General features: G+C 41.5%; 1 protein-coding gene across 1 annotated transcript in view; it reads right to left on the bottom strand.

Moving 5' to 3' along the window:
• LOC134462564 (voltage-dependent calcium channel subunit alpha-2/delta-2-like) overlaps nt 1-21,327 on the bottom strand; it is a 60,112-nt gene that overhangs the window by 13,241 nt on the left and 25,544 nt on the right. Inside the window, exons 7-26 of the mRNA XM_063215653.1 lie at nt 20,886-21,017; nt 14,669-14,726; nt 13,787-13,837; nt 12,782-12,881; nt 12,359-12,520; nt 9,697-9,807; nt 7,430-7,508; nt 7,055-7,104; nt 6,114-6,203; nt 5,184-5,249; nt 4,849-4,923; nt 4,259-4,333; nt 3,916-3,987; nt 3,465-3,536; nt 3,093-3,154; nt 2,727-2,803; nt 1,570-1,630; nt 1,090-1,187; nt 695-785; nt 526-588 (exon numbers count right to left, since the gene is read on the bottom strand). Coding sequence (XP_063071723.1) covers nt 526-588; nt 695-785; nt 1,090-1,187; nt 1,570-1,630; nt 2,727-2,803; nt 3,093-3,154; nt 3,465-3,536; nt 3,916-3,987; nt 4,259-4,333; nt 4,849-4,923; nt 5,184-5,249; nt 6,114-6,203; nt 7,055-7,104; nt 7,430-7,508; nt 9,697-9,807; nt 12,359-12,520; nt 12,782-12,881; nt 13,787-13,837; nt 14,669-14,726; nt 20,886-21,017 — 1,645 coding nt within the window. The remainder of the gene's footprint in view (nt 1-525; nt 589-694; nt 786-1,089; nt 1,188-1,569; nt 1,631-2,726; nt 2,804-3,092; nt 3,155-3,464; nt 3,537-3,915; nt 3,988-4,258; nt 4,334-4,848; nt 4,924-5,183; nt 5,250-6,113; nt 6,204-7,054; nt 7,105-7,429; nt 7,509-9,696; nt 9,808-12,358; nt 12,521-12,781; nt 12,882-13,786; nt 13,838-14,668; nt 14,727-20,885; nt 21,018-21,327) is intronic.

Here is a 21,327-nt window from a genome sequence, read left to right as displayed (position 1 = left end):
GAAGAAAAACAAATAGGGACTTATCACCAAAAGGTGAACACTTCCTGAAAACAGCAGTCGGCAATGCTTCGTATGCTTTATATGTATAAATACATTTGCTTAGGAAGAGATTATGCAGTAGAGCAGCAGGTGAAGAAGAGAAAGAAGAAGAGGAAAATCCAGAAACCAAAGCAGTGTCTGGTAATTACCAATACAAATATTTCAATGTTGTATAACATACAGGACAAGGCACATCAGGGCTGGACAGAGGCCAGAAAACAACCCAGACATTTTTGGCTTCGACCGACCCCACCCCAGACAGCCTTTAGGCCAGCCCTAGCACAGATGTAGTTTAATGAAACCAAACTCGTTTCAGTGATACGAAGATAATTTTACATCTTAGGGTAGGTGCTTGCTAGGGTAGATGCTTGCTATTCCACAGGCCAAACAATATCCCTGAGATAATTGAATGAATTTAAATACTACACAAAATATCTAAATGACACTGCTACTGTATCTGAGTGATGCTGAATGAGAAAATCTTACATTTTAGGGTAGATGCGCGTTATCCCACTATCAGTAGCTGCAAACAATGCCAGGAAACCATACCTACAAAAAAGAAGTTGTTGCACATAAGAGTCCATCAAGAATGCTGGATGCATGACAAGATTATGAAGTATTCTGATATTTTTAATAACAAGAGTTTGCCCCTTACGTATTGAGATCTTTGCTCTTCCACACTCTCGTAGCCAACTGATACAAGATCTCAGAGTCCAGAAGGAGATTGTGGATCAGGTCTTGATTACCTAAACATTCACACAGACACATTTGGGCCTCAAAGCTTGATTTTATACAAGATCTTTTTGGTTGTCAAGTTCAGTTTATGATATATGATTGCATATGAGATATGATTGCAGCTCCATTCAATACAGTTAATGTCTTTAAATGATCGCAATATACATGTGCAATGCCAACATACATACAGCACAATGAGACTGAACCCATCTCATAGATCAGTGCAACACTTTTGAGGTATATTTACAAGATACGATAGAAAAATACATGCTATGAATACAATTTGGTTTTAATTAAGGGTGGAGAGGGACTCACAGTCCTCCGAATCAGGTCTGAGATTCACCACAAAGGAGATGAAGTCAGCCAGGAACTGCGTGTTGTTCTCAGCGATGGGGAGACTCTGGCAGTACTCTCTGGGGAGACGAAACAGGAGGGGTGGGTAGCGTGTGTGTGACACAATGAAAAATGAACTCCACTTCACAGATGTAGTATGCTCTAGCTCTCTCACACACACACATGGCACACACATATGTAAGTGCACAACCACACACGTAACAGTGCCCACACATAAACAATTATGTTCACACACACGCACACACGTACACACACACACACACACACACACACACACACACACACACACACACACACACACACACACACACACACACACACACACACACACACACACACACACACACACACACACACACACACACACACACACACACACACACACACAGGCTAACTGCTCTACACATGTCTGAATGTACACATTAGGCAGGCCCATTGTACCTTGGTGCCAGGAAAATATGCCCGCCCGACTCAAACGAGTTTGGCAGCAAAGACTGCAAATCTACAGAGATAAACAAAGACAAAAATAGATTAGAGTGAGGGTCCAAAGTGTACTTCAAACAGTAAAGATATAAGCCAATAAACTTGAAATGTGTTCACTCGATGTGGAATGCCCATCTATGACAAAAACATATAGCGGCGGTCCGGCAAATAAGGGACAGTGACCCAACTTCCCTCAAAAAAACACACACAGTGCACAGTAGGCTACTGTATGTCTCACAGTAATAATAAAGATATTAACAAATACTGTACGTCCAGTACATTCAATGTACCTCGTATGTAAGATGCTGCTAAAAAACATGCATATCTTAAGATGTAAGTAATTACACAACATCCCAGGAGACGTAAGCTTGTGTATCTATTCCTCTGTTCCGAAGGAAAAACAAAAGAACAGAAGATGCTTCAGGCTAAATTCAGCTTTAGCCCATCCATGCAGAGTACCACACAGAGTTTTAAATACAGCCTCTCATGGGACACGAAGGCTTATATTTTTGCACAATGAGCATAAGAATAGAAAACGCAGTCAAATACCCAGCTTTTGCTTTGCTAAAGAACGACTACAGCACTGCCACAAGATAACAGCAGTGTGTGTGTGTGTCTGTGTGTGTGTGTGTCTGTGTGTGTGTGCGTGTGTGTGCGTGTGTGTGCGTGTGTGTGTGTGTGTGTGTGTGTGTGTGTGTGTGCGCGTGCGCATGAGTGGATATTTTCATGTGGCCACAAATGAACTAAAATGTGTGTGTGCATGGCGGCCTGAGGGGCAGACAGACACTAAGTTGATTCACCTTGTGTCCTGATGAAGGCCCTGTAGCGGCCGAAACATGTTGGCGGTAGCAGCATTTTTAATTATTTAAGTTCTAACATGAACTAGCCTTTATAATAAAGCGGTTTTATCTTAGAAGAGTGCCTTGGCGTCCTGCCTTTTTTTAGACACTAAGTTGTGTTTGTGTGAGTGAGCCAGCAAGTGAACGAGCGTGCGTGCCCATGTGTGCGTGTGTATGTGTGTGTGCAGTCTGAGGTAGGGCACAGACACTGTGGCAAGAGTCAGATGAATGTCTATTTTGTGGCATAGAGACAATGTGGAGTCATGAACTACTCACACTGCAGCTGTAGAATCACATCGCTCAGGTCTGCCTGCAGGTAGTATTCACTGTACGGTGGCAGTACCAGACCCAAACTGCAGGGGGCGCAAACACCCATGGGAAGAGAATAAATAAAAAACTATGAAATGCAAACACATGCGCGTGCACACACACACACACACACACACACACACACACACACACACACACACACACACACACACACACACACACACACACACACACACACACACACACACACAATTTCACAACACTGCTTTTCCACATATATTTCTTTGTGGATGAATCATCTGATCCAGGCCACGTCAACATGACCTTCAGTGTAATGCCAGAATTGATCTCCGTTGACCTTTGAAAACCAACCTATAGTCTGTGTCTTTGACGTCAGTCCAGGTGTATGTTCGCACAGCCTCATCAATGTATTTCTGCGTCAAAAGGAAAAAGAATTTTGACATTTTTCTCTCATTTAACTTCAGGTCTGCAGGATCAGGGGTGCCGCCAGAAATTTTGGGCCCCATGAAACATTTATGTCAGTGCCGTCAGTGCTTGGGCCCTTAGAATCTATAACACTTTTCCCCCCCTAGCAGCATACATGCAGACAATACATTGCCAGACAGAAACTATTAGCCCCAATAAAGAATATAAGACCTGTCAATGCCATAATGTCCTTACCAAACGGGACCAAAAAGGACCAAATAGGACCAACTAGTTCCTGTTCAATAGCAAGAATCTCACCTCGTCTATGGATTTAATCAGCGTCCTTATTGTCATTTCTCCGCCTGTGCCATCGATCATCTGCTTTCGGATCTTGTTTGTACACACAAGGATAACACATTATAATTCACAATTCAAGTGAAATCAATTTAAACATGTTTTCATTATTCTATTGCACACGGTCAGTACTTGTTACCTGTCACATAGAAAAGGAAGCACCTTCACGTACAGTAGTGCAATTAAACAAGAGCTGTTGTAAAATCTAGAGTCTAAGTTGTTCCCTACATTTCTAGCATCCATTACAGGATTTTTCACACTTTTCAGCAAAAAATAAATTCACCCCATCCCCAGGCCTTAAGGAAACTTAAAATTTACAAAGAATATTTAAATAAATTTTATATAATAATGTGTGAACTCAAGGGAAACTTAATTTTAAAAAGTTAGGTTAGTTTAGGATCTGTGAAACAGGTACCTCCTCCTTTTTGGCATCCTCCACTTCTGCATCCAAAAAGTCAAGTGTCACTGGCTCAGGAAGGTCTTCAGCCTTGTGGTGAAAGTATAAACGAAAATAAAGTTATTCACAATGCACTTAAGAATATTTCTTGAGAGCAAGCTCTGTCTTACCATAATCTGTTAAATACCATAATTCTGTTTCTGAAAATTGCGCTTACACTTACATAGGTTTTTAAAAAATGGTAGACTTGGAGCAAGATGGCTACTCAGATAACATGAACCATTGACAGTGACTTAGAGACAAAAAGCATTCTTGGATAGAGACAGGAGAGGGTAAAAATAATTCATAGCTATTCTCAGACCTTAGGCTGGAGGTTGGGGTGGAGGAGGAGGTAGCCATTGTAATCGATGGCAAACACATATCCATTAGCCCCAAGCTGTAGAGAGAGAGAGAGCGAGGGAGAGAGAGAGAGAGAGAGAGAGAGAGAGAGAGAGAGAGAGAGAGAGAGAGAGAGAGAGAGAGAGAAAGAGAAGGGATAGAAAGACAGACGACAGACAAACAGACAAAGACAGAGATAAAGTCAGAGCGCAGGAACAGACAATTGAGACTGAGATAACTGATTCCTGTTACTATTACACTGAGTAGCCTAATGAAAAATTCCAGTGAAGTAATTCAACCACAAAGACAGCAGAGATAAGAGAGGTTTATAGATTAGTCTGGCTACTGTGTTCACTTCAGCATATATGGTAGCACATTTACTGCACACATTGTATACAGGTACATTCACTTTATTTTCTACTGTGTTTAATGACATATTTGACCTTTTAAAAAAATTTAAAAGACTGAGCGTGTGCAACACACATTGAAGCGAGACAATCAATGGTAATAATAATAATTCAATGGTAAGAATTCTGGAAATGGGCACATTGAGCAAAGGTACTATATACGCACATTGTAGCGAGGTGTGAGCTTCTTAATTTCATCCAGATGTACATCGATGCCCATCACTCCCAGTATCAGCTGGTTCTGAAACAACAAAGAGGAAGCATAGTTGAAGATAGTTATTTACTGAATAAATCCTTTTTTATGGCGTACTGCATGTATTGCATGATAGCTGGCAGCTTTTCAAAAAAGTGATTAATAATTTTCTTGAACAACTGACACTGACGTAACAACATTGTTCTGTTGTCCAAAAAACTATCTGATTGCGTATTTACAATATTTAACATCATGCTTTCACTGATAATCAATGAGAGAATACATAGATTAATATACTATGACAGTACCCGTGAGTTTCCCTCCACGGTCATATTGAAGACAGGCAGAGTCCCAGTCACCACCAGGCCTAAACCCTGTAAAACAGCAATAACATGCATAGGGGCAAATAAAAAAACACTCAGGTCAAGACCTCTCACATCATGACATTCAGCGTCTCTCTCTCTCTCTCTCTCTCTCTCTCTCTCTCTCTCTCTCTCTCTCTCTCTCTCTCTCTCTCTCTCTCTCTCTCTCTCTCTCTCTCTCTCTCTCTCTCTCTCTCTCTCTCTCTCTCTCTCTCTCTCTCTCTCTCTCTCTCTCTCTCTCTCTCTCCCACACACTCTCCCACACATACGCACACGCACACACACGCACGCATGTATACGCACACGCACGCACGCACGCGCACACACGCACGCGCACGCACGCACGCACGCGCGCACACACACACACACACACACACACACACACACACACACACACACACACGCACACACACACACACACACACACACACACACACACACACACACACACACACACACACACACACACACACACACACACACACACACACACACACACACACACACACACACACACACACACAGACAATTCTGTTTGGAATATCAGTTTCCATTGTCCAGCCATTCAATATTATTGTATCTATCTATACCACCATCATGCTTTGTTTTGTTGTGCTGCTACAATAGAATCCCAATATCCCTGAATGGACATTGCTGGATTACTGTAAACCCCTCTCATTTCATTCTGCATATCTATCATTATTCCACTCACATCAACAACACAAATACATAATGTGCATACAATACAATACGTACACAGCAAGCAGTGGGCCAAGACGTAGGCAAACAAAACACACTCAAATGCAAATCTATGGTAAGCTGTGGTTACATAATCTGCTTTCAATACAACGGAGTGAGGCGAGCCCCCTCTCTCACCAGTGCGTCCTGATAGACATTTGTCCACTGCACTTGCTTGGCAATGTTCCCAGCCAACACCATGGGCCTCCCAAGAACGTCCAGATACTCCTACGAAAGCAATGGCACAAAATGTTTCAATTTCAGTCACATCGAGTATATAAGATATGCAACAGCAAATAAGCATTTGCACATTACTGAGTGGGCGTGACTTGATATTGTTACTCAGAAAGAGAAGTTTGGTAAATATACGTCTGTGGACAGGAAAAGGAAGACATCAATCGAAACAAATGGTGGAAAAGGGAGGAGAAATGATGAGACAAGTGGATTATTGACACAACGCAAACGATGCATGTGTGGGAGGATAACACAAACATCACATTTTATTACTAAATTTTAAAAAAACATTCATGACCAAGACACCCACTCTACAAATATGAATACCCGTTTAAAATATGCAAATATTCATTTGAAAATGCTGAATACATTTTTTTATTTTTAACACCCATTTATTTTGAATCGTGACACTAGTTAAAAAGGGTACATTACACTGCAGAAATTGACAACTTGCACGCAGTGCAAGAAGGGAGGAACCCTCTCCTTCACCACAACTTCACCACTTGAAAACAAGTCTACCATCATCATGAACTGCCCAGAGTCCCTTGTCAACACACCATTTATCTTCAAACATTGTGAGAAAATGCTGAATAGAAAATATTAAATATTCACTCAATTCAGTTCTCTGACTAGATCATATTTAGGAGATATTTAGGAGATAAAACCAGAAACATAACAGAAACAGAGACAGACAAGACAGAAACATATTGCATACGCAATGGCTACAGTAAAGCTTGAGGAGGCCCATGGCAAAAAGACAGTTCCATCACTGATTCAAATATAAACATTCACACACGCTGGCCTCCCAGTGAACAGCAGCATGCTGAAGAACCAGAGACACTGACCTGTGTGTTAATCCTTATGGCACAGATGGACCGGATCTCAAAATAGTATCCTGTGGGGAGAGAGAGAGAGAGAGAGAGAGAGAGAGAGAGAGAGAGAGAGAGAGAGAGAGAGAGAGAGAGAGAGAGAGAGAGAGAGAGAGAGAGAGAGAGAGAGAGAGAGAGAGAGAGAAAGAGAGAGAGAAAAACAATGAGGCACATTAAAAAACAGGACAAAGTGGACAGTAGAAGGACAGCAACTCGTTCCACCCTCCTCCATCTATTTAAGGATGCATCACTGCTCTAAAAACTACCTCACACTGTAACACTTCTCCCTTTGTTGGCACAAGCTTTCTATTTTAGGATACTTCACTAATATGGAAACCTACATACACTTACCTTTGTTAGCACAAGCAATCCACTGAAGTGGGGTGACGTCATAATTGTGCTGGCCCACAGAGAATGTGAACACCCGAACCTTAACACACACAAAAAACGCAATTAATTTGTTAAAGGCCAACTTCCGATAAAACACAGTTTTACTCACTCCTTTTGAAAATCGGAAGGTCACCCCATGTTTAACTCACATGCAAGGCTCTCATAGCGGTGCGTCACCTCGGCTGGCTGTATTTCCCGGTGTTTCCCAATTAACATAAACAATGCAGAGAAACGAGCGAATCACGAAAGCCTTTCTGTGTTGCGTAACATCGAAAGAAGGCGTTGCCAACAAAGGTTTATGTCAACCCATTTTTCTAAAAAAATGTTGAGTATTTTTTTTCTGCTTGTTTTCAAAACCAGCAACGCCTGGTGGCCCGAAACCTAGCTTAGCTTAGCTATCAGCTGGTTGCTTCTCTCAGATAGTGTTGGCAAAGGACGTGCTCAACTTCTTGGAAAAAACGAAAGTCTTTGGGTGCGCGATAAAATGGATCAACTTAAGGAAGAAAAATCCGCACTCACAAACTGCGTCTCATTATTTATTTATATTACCACCATGTCCAAAAAGCAAACGCGTTTCGGCTATCAAGCCTTCATCAGTGCGTGGTCTTCCTTATGCTTCTCTCAGATACACACAGAGCACAAAGCCTCATACATACAGCCGTCCCACTCTGGTTGGTCCATGCCTGTAGCTCGCCTAGGGGTCGCTGTCTAAAGAGCACAGCCCTGAATGCAGCCTGCACGCCTTTGTTGGCGCCCCTATAGTGCAGTACCACCCGGGGAAGTGGCGACTCTGACTTTAGATGATCTATCCGCAGAGCAGGAGGAGGGAGCCAATCAGAGACCGTTTTATACGGCAAACCCGGAAGACCCTCTCGTTTCTCCACAAGCCACCTTACTAGCTTGCAAAAACGGCTTGAAACAAAGCATTCAGGACCAGAACTTTTTTTAAAACAGGACCAATGCGTAACACATTCAATAACAATGGGAAACACAGCAATATTAATGAAATGACGTTGAGAGGACATCTTTAAAATAATTGCAATAAATTACAACTTGTCTACCAAACATCTGCAAGTGCAAAATAGTGATAAAACCTTATAAACAGTTGTGATATAATATAACAATATAATGAAACAAGGTTATGTCACAAACACTATGTAGTTGTACTGTAAGACGCCTGTACGAGGAATTTGTTTCCATCAGCTGATGTGATGCCAAGTCTCCAAACACAAAGTGATAGCATTTTTGGCTATACCGATGATACACAAAACAACAAATATACAGCATGTACCGTATATTGTGAAATAGTACATAAAAACAGGCATGGGGGCCGCTAGGGCATTGGGGCTGGCGCTGGGGCTTTGTTCCCCAAAGCTGTTACAACAATGAACACACACTTACTGGACAATGCTCATCTATAAAGGACTGTGCACTTTGTAGGGAAGCTAAAATCTCAGTATACTTTGTATACTGACAATAAAGGCTTTCTATTCTATTTCTATTCTATTCTATTCTATAGGGGGGGAAAAGTGGTAAAGATTCTAAGGGTCCAAGCACTGATAGGGGCCCTTAAGGGGGCCCCAAAATTCGAATCTTTCATAGGGTCCAACATTTCTGGCAGCGACCCTGGAAAACAGGTACGTTGTGGTGTAGCTCAAGAACAGCCAGTACAGTATTTTCAGGTAAAAAGAAAATTAAAACAGGCAAAAACACAACCACAGCACAGGAACTTAAGACAGGTTCCTGCTGTAGCACTAATGAAAGGAGGGAATGTTCGAGAGCGATGTTTCCCTCACAGCCAAGTATTTCCTTTCCAACACTAGGCAAAAGTGCTGCAATATTTACATAGCCAGAGACAGGCAAACTGCATGGAAACAGCTAAAGTTCTTGTTTGTATTCTTTCTGCAGGCAATTTCACGAGGTTTATACTAGCTGATCAACTGAAACATCAGCTAGTTCTTTGAAGCGTCTGGAGCAAACGTGTGGTAGGTCTTCCACTTTCTGAACTTAGCATGTCCAGGAGTCTGACTATACACTTGTCATCTTATTAGGCCAATAGAACATCCTGCTGTACCACCAATTAGAGAGCAACATCCCTCAGCGGATACTGAGCGTTTCCTTCCCAGCATGACTACACGGTCCAGGCAGTTTCATTGCGGATATGCTGCAATATTTAATATAGCTCAAGGCTTTAGCGGTTTAGAAGTGACTTCAATTCAGACACTTACTGTCTTGTTAGGCCAGTTGTACTGCTCAAAAATGTCCTGTGCGCGATCCTCTCCTCCGTCTGTAAACAGCATGATGATCTTATTGCAGTGCGCTCGAGGCACCTGGGTCTTCTGTAAATGAATGTGAGACAGCGAGAGAGAGCGAGAGAGAGAGGGATAAATTGGGAGACTGCAAGGTAAAAGCAGGGTTTAAATTGGGGCGGAGCCCTCCGGAGCGCAGCTCCACCTCCTCACCTCGGAGGGACAGCCAAACGGAGCTGCGCTCCTGCTGCCCCACGCCCCACCCTCAGTGTAATCACAGTTCATATATTTTCACCTCTTCTTGAAATATCATATTTTTATGAAAGTTTTATAATGATAGCAACATAAAATAAGATTAAGGGACTCCCGCATTATTTCAGTTATTATGCATCTGCATTCTGCACATGCGCTGCGAGACACCACAATTTGAGTTTGTAGCAAAGTTGCAACTTTGCAACAGTTGAGCGGTCCGGAGCGCTTGCTCTTTCTCACAGCTAGAACTACTCCGCTTCGAGTTGTCATTACTTCAAGCCTGTCCTCCATGCCTTCATGTTCAATGGGCAAAGTTAGTAGGCTAGATACAATGCCTTTTACAAAACGGAGGTAAGCTGTCATTTAATTTGATATCGGCAGGCTTTCAGGCAAAGTTAACCAAACAGTCATGCAGAATAGCGTGGTGTCTGCCTACTTTAACAGCAGTTTGTTAATGGGGGGAAATCAACATCAAGTTTGGGATTTCCGTCCATTGTTCTGTCAGAATGTGTAGCCATTTGGTTGCAGGTTACTTTTATGTGGGCTTAAACATGCCAGGAACGTATTAAAAGTTTTTAGACCGTAAGCAAATGACAGGGATTCCTGCGTGTCCATCCTAGCTGTGCGTGTAGAGCAGTGCACCGTCTCTCTCGCGCTAGAATTGCAGCAATCTATTGCCGCCTTTTGCCAGATATTGCTTTGCAAAAAAACACTTAATGCGACTGAAGTGTAATTAAAACATATGCACGGAGGGAGATAGCTGCACTAACTAAACTACTGAAATAAGAACGCCCATTATAATCAGTCAGCCAAAGGGGCAATCTGTAAAGAAAAGACGTGTCCGAGTGAGAAGATTCTCTGCAGACTCCGCCTGATTTAAAGTGACAGTGCACACTTTCACGCACTGTTAGTAACAGTGCACACTTTCACGCACTGTGCTAATAAATGCATGCTAAACCCTTGACATTATTAAGAGAATTAAAGAAATAAATTAGGAGAATTAAAATCAATCATATGATATTTTAAAACAAATTGTTATTCACATCAATAATATGAGTTCTTAATAGTCTTAGGTCTACACCTTTGTAGCTTGATGGTGCAGTGATGGTGGTCAGAATTAAAACGGTTTTGCCCCTGTACTGACAGTCCAATAGCATACTGTTGCCAACTGACAGGAGAGAATATTAAAAAGTAGGCTACATAAATGCATCAGGTGTGATACTGGTCTAACTGTTCCTATTTTTTAGCAACATAGTGAAGAGGGAATGAGGGTACCATTCTGTTTTTCTCATAACTGAGTAATAGATTGATTTATGTATGATATTAATTATGGGCAATAACTTCATAGAATACATGTATTTGCCTGATGGGGCGATGTTTAACTTTTTTTTTTTTTTTTAAGCTATTTTGACCGCGAGTGAAGGGCTCCCCCATCTCCCAAAAGCCAATTTAAACACTGGGTAAAAGGGAAAACGAGTTCCACTGAGAGACCCAGAATGAAAACTCTTTTTCAGTGGAAAAGCACAAGAGGTAAACCTGTGGTACAGAGAGTGTGTGTGAGGCAAAGCCCATCAAGAATTTCATAATTTAAGACACAAACCGTATTTAAAATTGTTAAAGCCAGTAAGTTGTACTGTAGGTTAGTAAAGAAGGCTGTAATAAATCTAGTGCAAGAGGAGGAGAGGAGAGGCAAATCCCATCTACAGCGAACATTTATGTGGCACTAAGCCCAACTAGAAATGATGTTTCCCATAAAATATAATCCCTATAATGTATTTAAGTTTGTCAGTTACGTCTTAATGTAAAAAAGGCAGCTTTCTGGTACAGGCTACGTACTGCATATATGAAGCCATGAGAAATAATATTTCCCTTCAGACACAGCCCTTATCATGTGTTAGTAAGTGTGTTAGTCAAGAATATTGGTAATTCTGTAGTAATCGTTGATTCAGTGTGGAAGCAGGGGAGGCAGATCTCTAGAATAGAGATAAGATTTATGGGTCTTTGATGGGATCCGAATCATAACGGCTCGTTCCTTTCAAAGAGTCTTTTGGCTCTGTTTTTAATTATTAATTCAGTGTTAAGGATGTAATATTTTGACTCCATCTCGCAGTAATTTTGTCCAAACAACAACTGATTATCCTCCTGCTTCTTAAGATCATTTCTGACACTCTTTAAGAGAGACAATCGTATTTTGTCGTATGAACGAAATAACGGTAGAGTGGCTCCCCAAGGTGTGATCCAGTTCCCATCGTTCACTTCTGGGAGCCGTTCAAAAGAATCGGCTTGTTCGCGAACTTCACACCACTACTCTGGAACAGACTCTAGTCTATGTGGGGCAAAGCTGCAGCAGCAGCCCAGTGGCATGCCAGGGCGAGGACGGATGACTCACGTTGAGTAACTGGTCGAAGGCGAAGTGGAAGCCGGACTTGTACTCGGTGGTGCCCTTGGCCTGCATCTGCTGCACGGCATCCTTGAAGATCTTCTTGTTGCGCACGTTGGCCTGCACCAGGTGGTCAAAGCAGGGCACGACCGGCTCAGCCTTCTCATTGAACTGCATTTGGACAGAAAGACAGACAAGGCATCAGGGACTATTATTATAAACAGCCTAAATAAAGCTTAATGGTGCACTGTGTAAGATGGTGGCCAGAGAAGGTATTGCAACTATGCTACTCAACAGTTCAGCCTTTTGCCCCAAAGTACAGTAAGTTTTGCAGCTGAAAATGTCTCCTTCTCAACTGTCCCCTTCACCACACAGTGCTCAGAGTTGTTTAGTGTGGTTCAGTGTTGTTTAGTTTTATCTCAGCATACTCACTCGGGCCACATTGACATAGTCGTCATCAGACAGGGTGTCCAGCATCTCCATCACGGATGCCTTGATGAGCTTCAGGGTCAGCCCGCTCACACTGCCACTCCTGTGGATACATTAGAGGGTTGACACTTAACAACCAAGCCTGTAAACCTCAAATCACAAAATTGTCATGTTCACGAGTAACATGACTGAGACAGCCGCTCTGCTCTCTTCACCCTTCTCACTCCTGTGTGGGGTAAAAAAATAACTCATAAGAAAAAAATAACTCGTAAAATCCCTTTAAGACACGGCATTATAAATGAGCTGTTACCAAAATGGCAATGACAAAGTCGTAATGTATTACTAAAGGCTCCGTGCACTGTCATAGTAGTGTAGTACTATAGAAGTAAACTTTCAATATCTATTACAGCGTGCCACAGGAGGTACGGCGTGCATTAAGGGGCTACGTCATGGCCTCTATTACACATTTGTTACAGCCTAAATGTCAATAATGTAATGTATTAGTTCAGATTTTCTGTCATTTTGTTATATGTTCTGTCTGTCATGTTGCATTGTTTTAACAGTGTAGTGCAGTTTTTCAGTGAGCATTTCACAGGCAGAAAACCAGAGCTCTCAAGCCTCCAATCACATATAGTGATCATCATAGTAGTCATAATTACAGCAACATTCTAGTTTATTTTTAATTAGCAACACAGCAAAGCATCCCAGACGCAAGCACGAAGAATGTCTTCAAACCAAGCACTCAAGCTTCCAGTCACATCATTATGTTCATTAGCACAATGACCTGACCAACCCAAATTAATTAAAAGAGCTGCAGTGATCCTGGTATTGGTTCAGACAGTTAAGGCATTGACTGTTACACAGGGGACCCGGGTTTGATTCTGGTCCCAGGTTCCTGATCTTTCCCATTGCTCTCTCCCTCTCTTGCTTCCTGTAACCATCTCACACTGTCCTATCAAATAAAGGTATAAAATCTCTTAAAAATTTGTTACAGTAACAGATACTCACACATCCACCAGAATGACCATGTCCTTTGGAGACGAGGCGCCTTGAATGTACCTAAATTGAACGAGATGTAATTGAAGGTCATGTCAGATAATATTGTCCCACAGCTGTTTGACAACATGTACTATACTTTACACAGGACAAATTGAATTACAACCATGGAGACTGGGAGGACTATTAAGAGTCTGATAGAGCTTAAGCTTTATGTCTGCATGAAGTACACTGCATACCACAGACAGCAGCTAGATTCAACTAGCCTGATGCATTGGCCAGTTTTTTTCACTTTGTAAGTTACTGGAGTGAAATTGAATTTAGCATTGGCACTCAGTGGTGGAATACATTGACAAAAAAAACACTAAATATAATGGTTTCCACATGCCCAGAGTTCACACACATCAATGTAACACCGCATTATGTAATAACACTGCATTATGTAAACATTTATTACGTTATTACGTAATGCAGTGTTTATTACATAATGCAGTGTTACAGTCAATCACACAGTTTCATGAGTCACCCCAGCAGCATGAGCGAAAGCATTAACCTTGTCTTTTCTGTTTCATGTGACAGGCTTTAGCTTTATGAGCACTGGCACTGCAATCAGAAAGCAGCCATGATGATTCCTCGACATCTAGTGTAGTGGAAAGTGCGCACATCCAGCAAAAAAGCATCAGCAGGTGCCAGATAAAAAAACTGTCACATGTAGGAGCGGGAAAGGATCTGCACACTGCTTGCAAAAGACTTTCGTTTTCGTTTCGATCATAGATCTTCTTGCCTGAAGAAGATCTATGATCGAAACGTTGCTCCCAATAAATTAAGTCTTTTGCAAGCAGTGTGCAGATCCTTTCCCGCTCCTACAGATTCCTCGACATATGCCACACTCACCAGGGTCTCCTTCTGACATCATAAAGGTCAATCTTATCCGGCACTCTCCATGGGGTAGCTGCGAAGGTCAGAAGCAATGTCATGAGTGACACACATCTACAATATGATACTAAAAGACAGTGAGGATACAATGGTAAAAAAGCTTACAAGTGGAAATAACTGGGACTGGAAATAAAATCAGAGACGATTAAAGTAGTCTGCTCTACAAAGGCAAAGTGCAGTAACTACACCAACATGAAACTGACAAATAGGCCTTCAAGGCCTTGGTATTATGTTGTATATTGTAGCAACCTCAAATTAGGCTTTGTCACAAGGTACACCTGTACCGTTGGAGTAATGAAAACCATTTCCAGTCTAAACTCAGTTTTGACAAATTATGTAGTTACTGCACTTTGCATTTGTAGGGCAGTAGTGGTCTCTTAATGAAGAAATCTCTCATTTTTATTGGGTCTGTATGCCTTGCGACAGAGATATTCATCATAAACTGATCTTCTGAGTGAGCCAAATTTGTGCCATTCCTTCGACCCTTTGAAGACATGGAAATGAAAACATCTTCATGAATAATTCAGGGCATACACATGTGAATAATTTATACTTGACTCTGTGTTATACTCTCCTGGGACAGTGGCGGGAAATCAGTTTATAATCCTAGGAAGAAAATAACTGGAGCAAAACCACCAAAAAAGGTTGAAAACATGTAGCTTCAAAAGGACTGACATCCTTTACAAAATGACTGTGGGGCTGAGCCTTTTCATTATTCATCAGCCCACTGACTCACAACAGGTACCTGCTCTTGTACCTGTTTAGGTGGACATATTGTAGTAGAGCTTGGTTAGATGGTCAGCTAAGTAAATAGTAACCTAATATCTAATAACAATTAGTCTGGTTTAGTCTGACCAAGCTGCTGTAGCCAGAGACACTGAAAACGTGTTTTATACCTAAGCGTTTTTATACCATGATCCTGTCAATGCCACGCTGCATCACTCTTCAGCATGGATCAGACCTCGCTGTAGTCTTCTGCATTTGAAATTCAATGTGACCTGGATACACTAAAAGGGCACTTTTGTTCACACATCCGTGGGCCTGCCCTTATGTATCCTCATGTTTATTCATGTCATCATAGAAAATCAATTAGTTTCCTTCCAACACAAGAAGCTTATGGGAAAGCAGTAGACCAGTACACTTGCCTTACTATCACAGCTGACAGACTTTTAGTTTTTTTTTAACTACATAGCCTATCTACCTCATGAGGTACAATGGAGAAAATGGTGTAACAGCTAGGCAACATGATGAGCATGGAGGTAACAACGAACATTGCAACAAGAGCTGTCAAATTAACAACGCAAGAATTGGACTCAATAGACAAGAGCCGACACGAAGGGAATACCGTTAAACAAACTTCGTGGGTAGTGAAGTGCTTTACGAGTTGGCTGCAAGAGCGCAAGTATACAGCGGATCTCAAAACAATAGCAAAGGCCGAATTGGGCCATATGCTTAGAGAATTTTATGGTTCGATAAGAACAGTGAAAGGGGACATGTATGGCATTAGCAGCTATGCTGGGCTGCGGGCAGGGCTCAATCGCCATCTCAATGAGCCTCCCCTTAGCCGCAATATTACAAACCCCAACTCCGATGAAGTTGGGACGTTTGGTAAACAGTGAATAAAATCAAAATGCTATCATTTTCAAAACATTCAATCTATTCATTAGATGGAGAATAGTGAAAACACAACATATTAAGTGTTAAAACCGAGAAAAAATATTGTTTTGGGGGACATATGTACTCATTTCTAATTTGATAAATCCAACACGTCTCAAAAGAGTTGGGACGGGGATCAGTGAAATTTAGTAAACATCCAAATAAGATAAAACAACAAAGAAGAACATTTTAAAATGAATTGTACTAACGGACAATATAGGTGTCCAGGTATAAGATCATCACAGAGAGGCTGAGTCACTCAGAATTAAAGATGCAAAGGGAATAATTACCATAGTTATTACATACATTTTTGAATTCCCTTTGATTTACTACGATTGAGTGTATATAAGACATATTTTTGTTAATAAAATCATTGTATAGGTTCATGACATCATGAAATATATATTGGCTGTAGTCTCACTCTAATTCCTGGAGTGCTAGAGCTATTGAAAATTTACTATATTAAGAATGCTTAATGCATGAAAATGATACAGGGATGTAACATTCTCCTAAGCACCTGAGCTCACTTGAAATAGACCCAGAAGACATGGGAAACTGTCCTTTGCTTACAGAAGTCAGCAGAAGTTGTAGAAGTCCATTCTTTTTGACAATAATAGAGCATTGCACATCCTGTGCTACAGTAAAAATGGACCATCCAACTTGTGTTAGTGCTAGCTTCAAAGGTCAGCCTCCATGATGGCATGCGGGTGCAGTAGTGCATTGGTTAAGATGTTCTCACTCATCTGAAGTGTTAAATACAGTGCTGAATGGTATAAATGGGTTTTAAACAGCATGAAAAGCCACTCATGCATTATATTTTGAAGGGAGATCTTCGATTACTGCCACATAGTAAGGTCAAATTGCATTCTCTACTATGTTTTAACAGTTTGGCTCCATCATAAGGACCAGCAGGTGATAAAATGGTGGGTTTTGGGTCAAGACCTGTCACACTGTAAGCACTACAGAAAGGAAAACATTGCAAAACATGACAAGGAATACACCCACCATTTAAGCTGGTGAAATCATGTCCAAGATAGGAATTAACACTGTTTTTTATATAAAATCATCTCATCGGTTTATGCTATTAACTGTTAAGTGTTGTCTTTTGTTTTGCTTTTAGTCTTCCTCGACATTTGCTGTCATTTATTGTCCCCGTCCCAACTCTTTTGAGACGTGTTGGATTTATCAAATTAGAAATGAGTACATATGTCCCCCAAAACAATATTTTTTCTCAGTTTTAACACTTAATATGTTGTCTTTTCACTATTCTCCATCTAATGAATAGATTGAATGTTTTGAAAATGATATCATTTTGATTTTATTCATTGTTTACCAAACGTCCCAACTTCATCGGAGTTGGGGTTTGTAATATAATGCTGGACACTGAGTTCGCAGCGGCTAATAATGTGTTCAAAGGTGTCCTCAAACAAATCAGGAGAGCTGGAAGAGACAAAACGACACATCACCCATGCATCTCAAATGAAGACCTTCTCATACTGAAAACCATCACAGCCCTGCAGCCAAGCAACCCTAAGAGTTTATTACAGAAGGTGTGGTTTGATATCCAGTTACATTTCGGGCGAAGAGGCTGCGAGGGCAATAGGCAGCTGAAGCCTGACTCATTTACACTGGCAAGAGACGAAAATGGCTGCCAGTACTACACCATGACGTTTAATGAAGAAACGAAAAATCACAAAAATCCGATGGAGAGGACCAGAGAGAACAACAGAGGAGCAATGTACAAACCCCAACTCCGATGAAGTTGGGACGTTTGGTAAACAGTGAATAAAATCAAAATGCTATCATTTCCAAAACATTCAATCTATTCATTAGATGGAGAATAGTGTAAAGACAACATATTAAGTGTTAAAACCGAGAAAAAATATTGTTTTGGGGGACATATGTACTCATTTCTAATTTGATAAATCCAACACGTCTCAAAAGAGTTGGGACGGGGATCAGTGAAATTTAGTAAACATCCAAATAAGATAAAACAACAAAGAAGAACATTTCAAAATGAATTGTACTGACGGACAATATAGGTGTCCAGGTATAAGATCATCACAGAGAGGCTGAGTCACTCAGAATTAAAGATGCAAAGGGAATAATTACCATAGTTATTACATACATTTTTGAATTCCCTTTGATTTACCACGATTGAGTGTATATAAGACATATTTTTGTTAATAAAATCATTGTATAGGTTCATGACATCATGAAATATATATTGGCTGTAGTCTCACTCTATTTCCTGGAGTGCTAGAGCTATTGAAAATTGACCATATTAAGAACACTTAATGCATGAAAATGACACAGGGGTTTAACATTCTCCTAAGCACCTGAGCTCACTTGAAATAGACCCAGAAGACATGGGAAACTGTCCTTTGCTTACAGAAGTCAGCAGAAGTTGTAAAGTCCATTCTTTTTGACAATAATAGAGCATTGCACATCCTGTGCTACAGTGAAAATGGACCATCCAACTTGTGTCAGTGCTAGCTTCAAAAGTCAGCCTCCATGATGGCATGCGGGTGCAGTAGTGCATTGGTTAAGATGTTCTCACTCATCTGTAGAGTTAAATACAGCGCTGAATGGTATAAATGGGTTTTAAACAGCATGAAAAGCCACTCATGCATTATATTTTGAAGGGAGATCTTCGATTACTGCCACATAGTAAGGTCAAATTGCATTCTCTACTATGTTTTAACAGTTTGGCTCCATCATAAGGACCAGCATGTGATAAAATTGTGGGTTTTTGGTCAAGACCTGTCACACTGTAAGCACTACAGAAAGGAAAACATTGCAAAACATGACAAGGAATACACCCACCATTTAAGCTGGTGAAATCATGTCCAAGATAGGAATTAACACTGTTTTTATATAAAATCATCTCATCGGTTAATGTATTTAACTGTTAAGTGTTGTCTTTTGTTTTGTTTTTAGTCTTCCTCGACATTTGCTGCCATTTATTGTCTGCGTCCCAACTCTTTTGAGACGTGTTGGATTTCTCAAATTAGAAATGAGTACATATGTCCCCCAAAACAATATTTTTTCTCGGTTTTAACACTTAATATGTTGTCTTTTCCCTATTCTCCATCTAATGAATAGATTGAGTGTTTTGAAAATGATAGCATTTTGATTTTATTCACTGTTTACCAAACGTCCCAACTTCATCGGAGTTGGGGTTAGTATGAGGAGCCCGGTAGGCCTAATCCCATCTGCCCAGTGGCCTCCCTCACGAAATACCTGCAGAAGATCCCGGCAGATGGGAAAGCGCTTTACCTTCATCCTAGGCGGCATGTATCTCCCACAGACGAGGTTTGGTACACCACTGTCCCAGTTGGGATAAATCAACTGAGCCAGATGCTCCCACGTTTGAGCTTGGATGCCGGCACGAAGGTGTGCTACACCAATCACAGCTTAAGAGCCACGGCCATCCAGAAGTTGTCAGACGGACTCGCGGCAAGGGAGATCATGGCAGTGAGCGCAAGATCATCTAGATTAGGCACCCATTACACACCTATTTATTAATTAATTTTGTTTGTTTGTTTAATGTCTCGCTATGGCATGTGTTTTTTTCTTGTAGGTCAGAGAGCTCTCTTGTGAGCTATTGGCGCCCCTCTATGGAGAGCAGGAAGCGATGGAGCCATGTACTTGGAGACCATCACCAAACTGGAGACCATCAGCAAATAACGTCAGCAAAATTAGATCAGCAGCAGCAATCCACCTGTTTCACCCGACCCAGCCAGGGCCCTTTCTCAGCGGCTGCACAACTGCAGGGAACGTTCAGATCAACGTCTACAAATTGGCAGGCAGCGCTGTGGAGCGGAGGAACAAGCAAATAAACAATCAAATGAAATAATGAACATAATTTGACATTACTGTCAATGAACTAATTGTGTTGGCAAACGAGCTATTGTATAAAAGCAATATAACACTCGTGGTCGTGAGGTTGTTCTGGAATACCCTCACGGGTGTAATTACCTACGGCACTCAGCCTGCGGCTTCGTGCCTGCGGCGAATCACACCAGTGAGGGTATTCCAGAACAACCTCACTCCCACACGTGTCATATTGCTTAAATCAATCAGAGCACTCTTTCCTCTGACTCTGGCTGTTTGGAATGCAACATGGCATGGCAGGTGAAAAAGGCAAATGGCCCTGCTCTGGCTAAGCTACCAGTGTAGCCAATGACTGACAGAACACATGCACGTAATCACTGTTGGAAATGCTCTGATTTCATTGGCGTTCCCATTCCAAGGTGGTTTGGAAATTGAAGAGATAGCCAGATTAGCCGGATAAGACCAACTTGGTCACACCCAGGATCAGACTACTAATTTATATATGTACATAAACGTGATGGCTGAGTCAGGTGGACATGCCCTCGCTGGTACCTGAATAGGGGGGCATATCCAGGTAGTCCCTGTAGAAGGGGACACCTGGGTGGTGCCTGGGTAGGGAGACACACCTGACGTATCGGATGTACAGATGTACATCATGACGTTATGAGTTATGTGCACTCACCTGGGTAGTATCTGGTGACACCTGTGGCGCTGCCAAAGGCTTGCCAGAGGAGGGAAGGGTCCTCCCTGCTGTTCTCCATAAACACCTTCTCCAGTGCCTGGGTCCAGTTCAGCTCATTCAGGATAACTGGAGCTGTGGGAACAGGCCAAGTGCATACATTTGTGAGGAAAAAAGAAAGCAAACAAAGACAAGATAGCTAAGACGTTTATTTTTTTTTGTTTAATTATTAGTTTGGCCAGGACTGGGACTATGTAATTACCTGGTTACTATCCATGAAGAGTGTGAATGAACTTTTGCAATTTCACTTAAGTAGGTGTTTATAGAATTAGGGCTGTAATGATAATGTATCAAATCGAGAAATTGTGATCCGCAGTCACGATACTGTATCGTGGTGCAAGAAGGCAGTATTGTGATATGCCCTTTCAAAGTTCTGTTCTGCCCT

The sequence above is a fragment of the Engraulis encrasicolus genome, chromosome 14 (genome assembly GCF_034702125.1).
Source record: "Engraulis encrasicolus isolate BLACKSEA-1 chromosome 14, IST_EnEncr_1.0, whole genome shotgun sequence".
NCBI lineage: Eukaryota > Metazoa > Chordata > Actinopteri > Clupeiformes > Engraulidae > Engraulis > Engraulis encrasicolus.
This window is presented reverse-complemented; position numbering and strand designations above follow the sequence as displayed.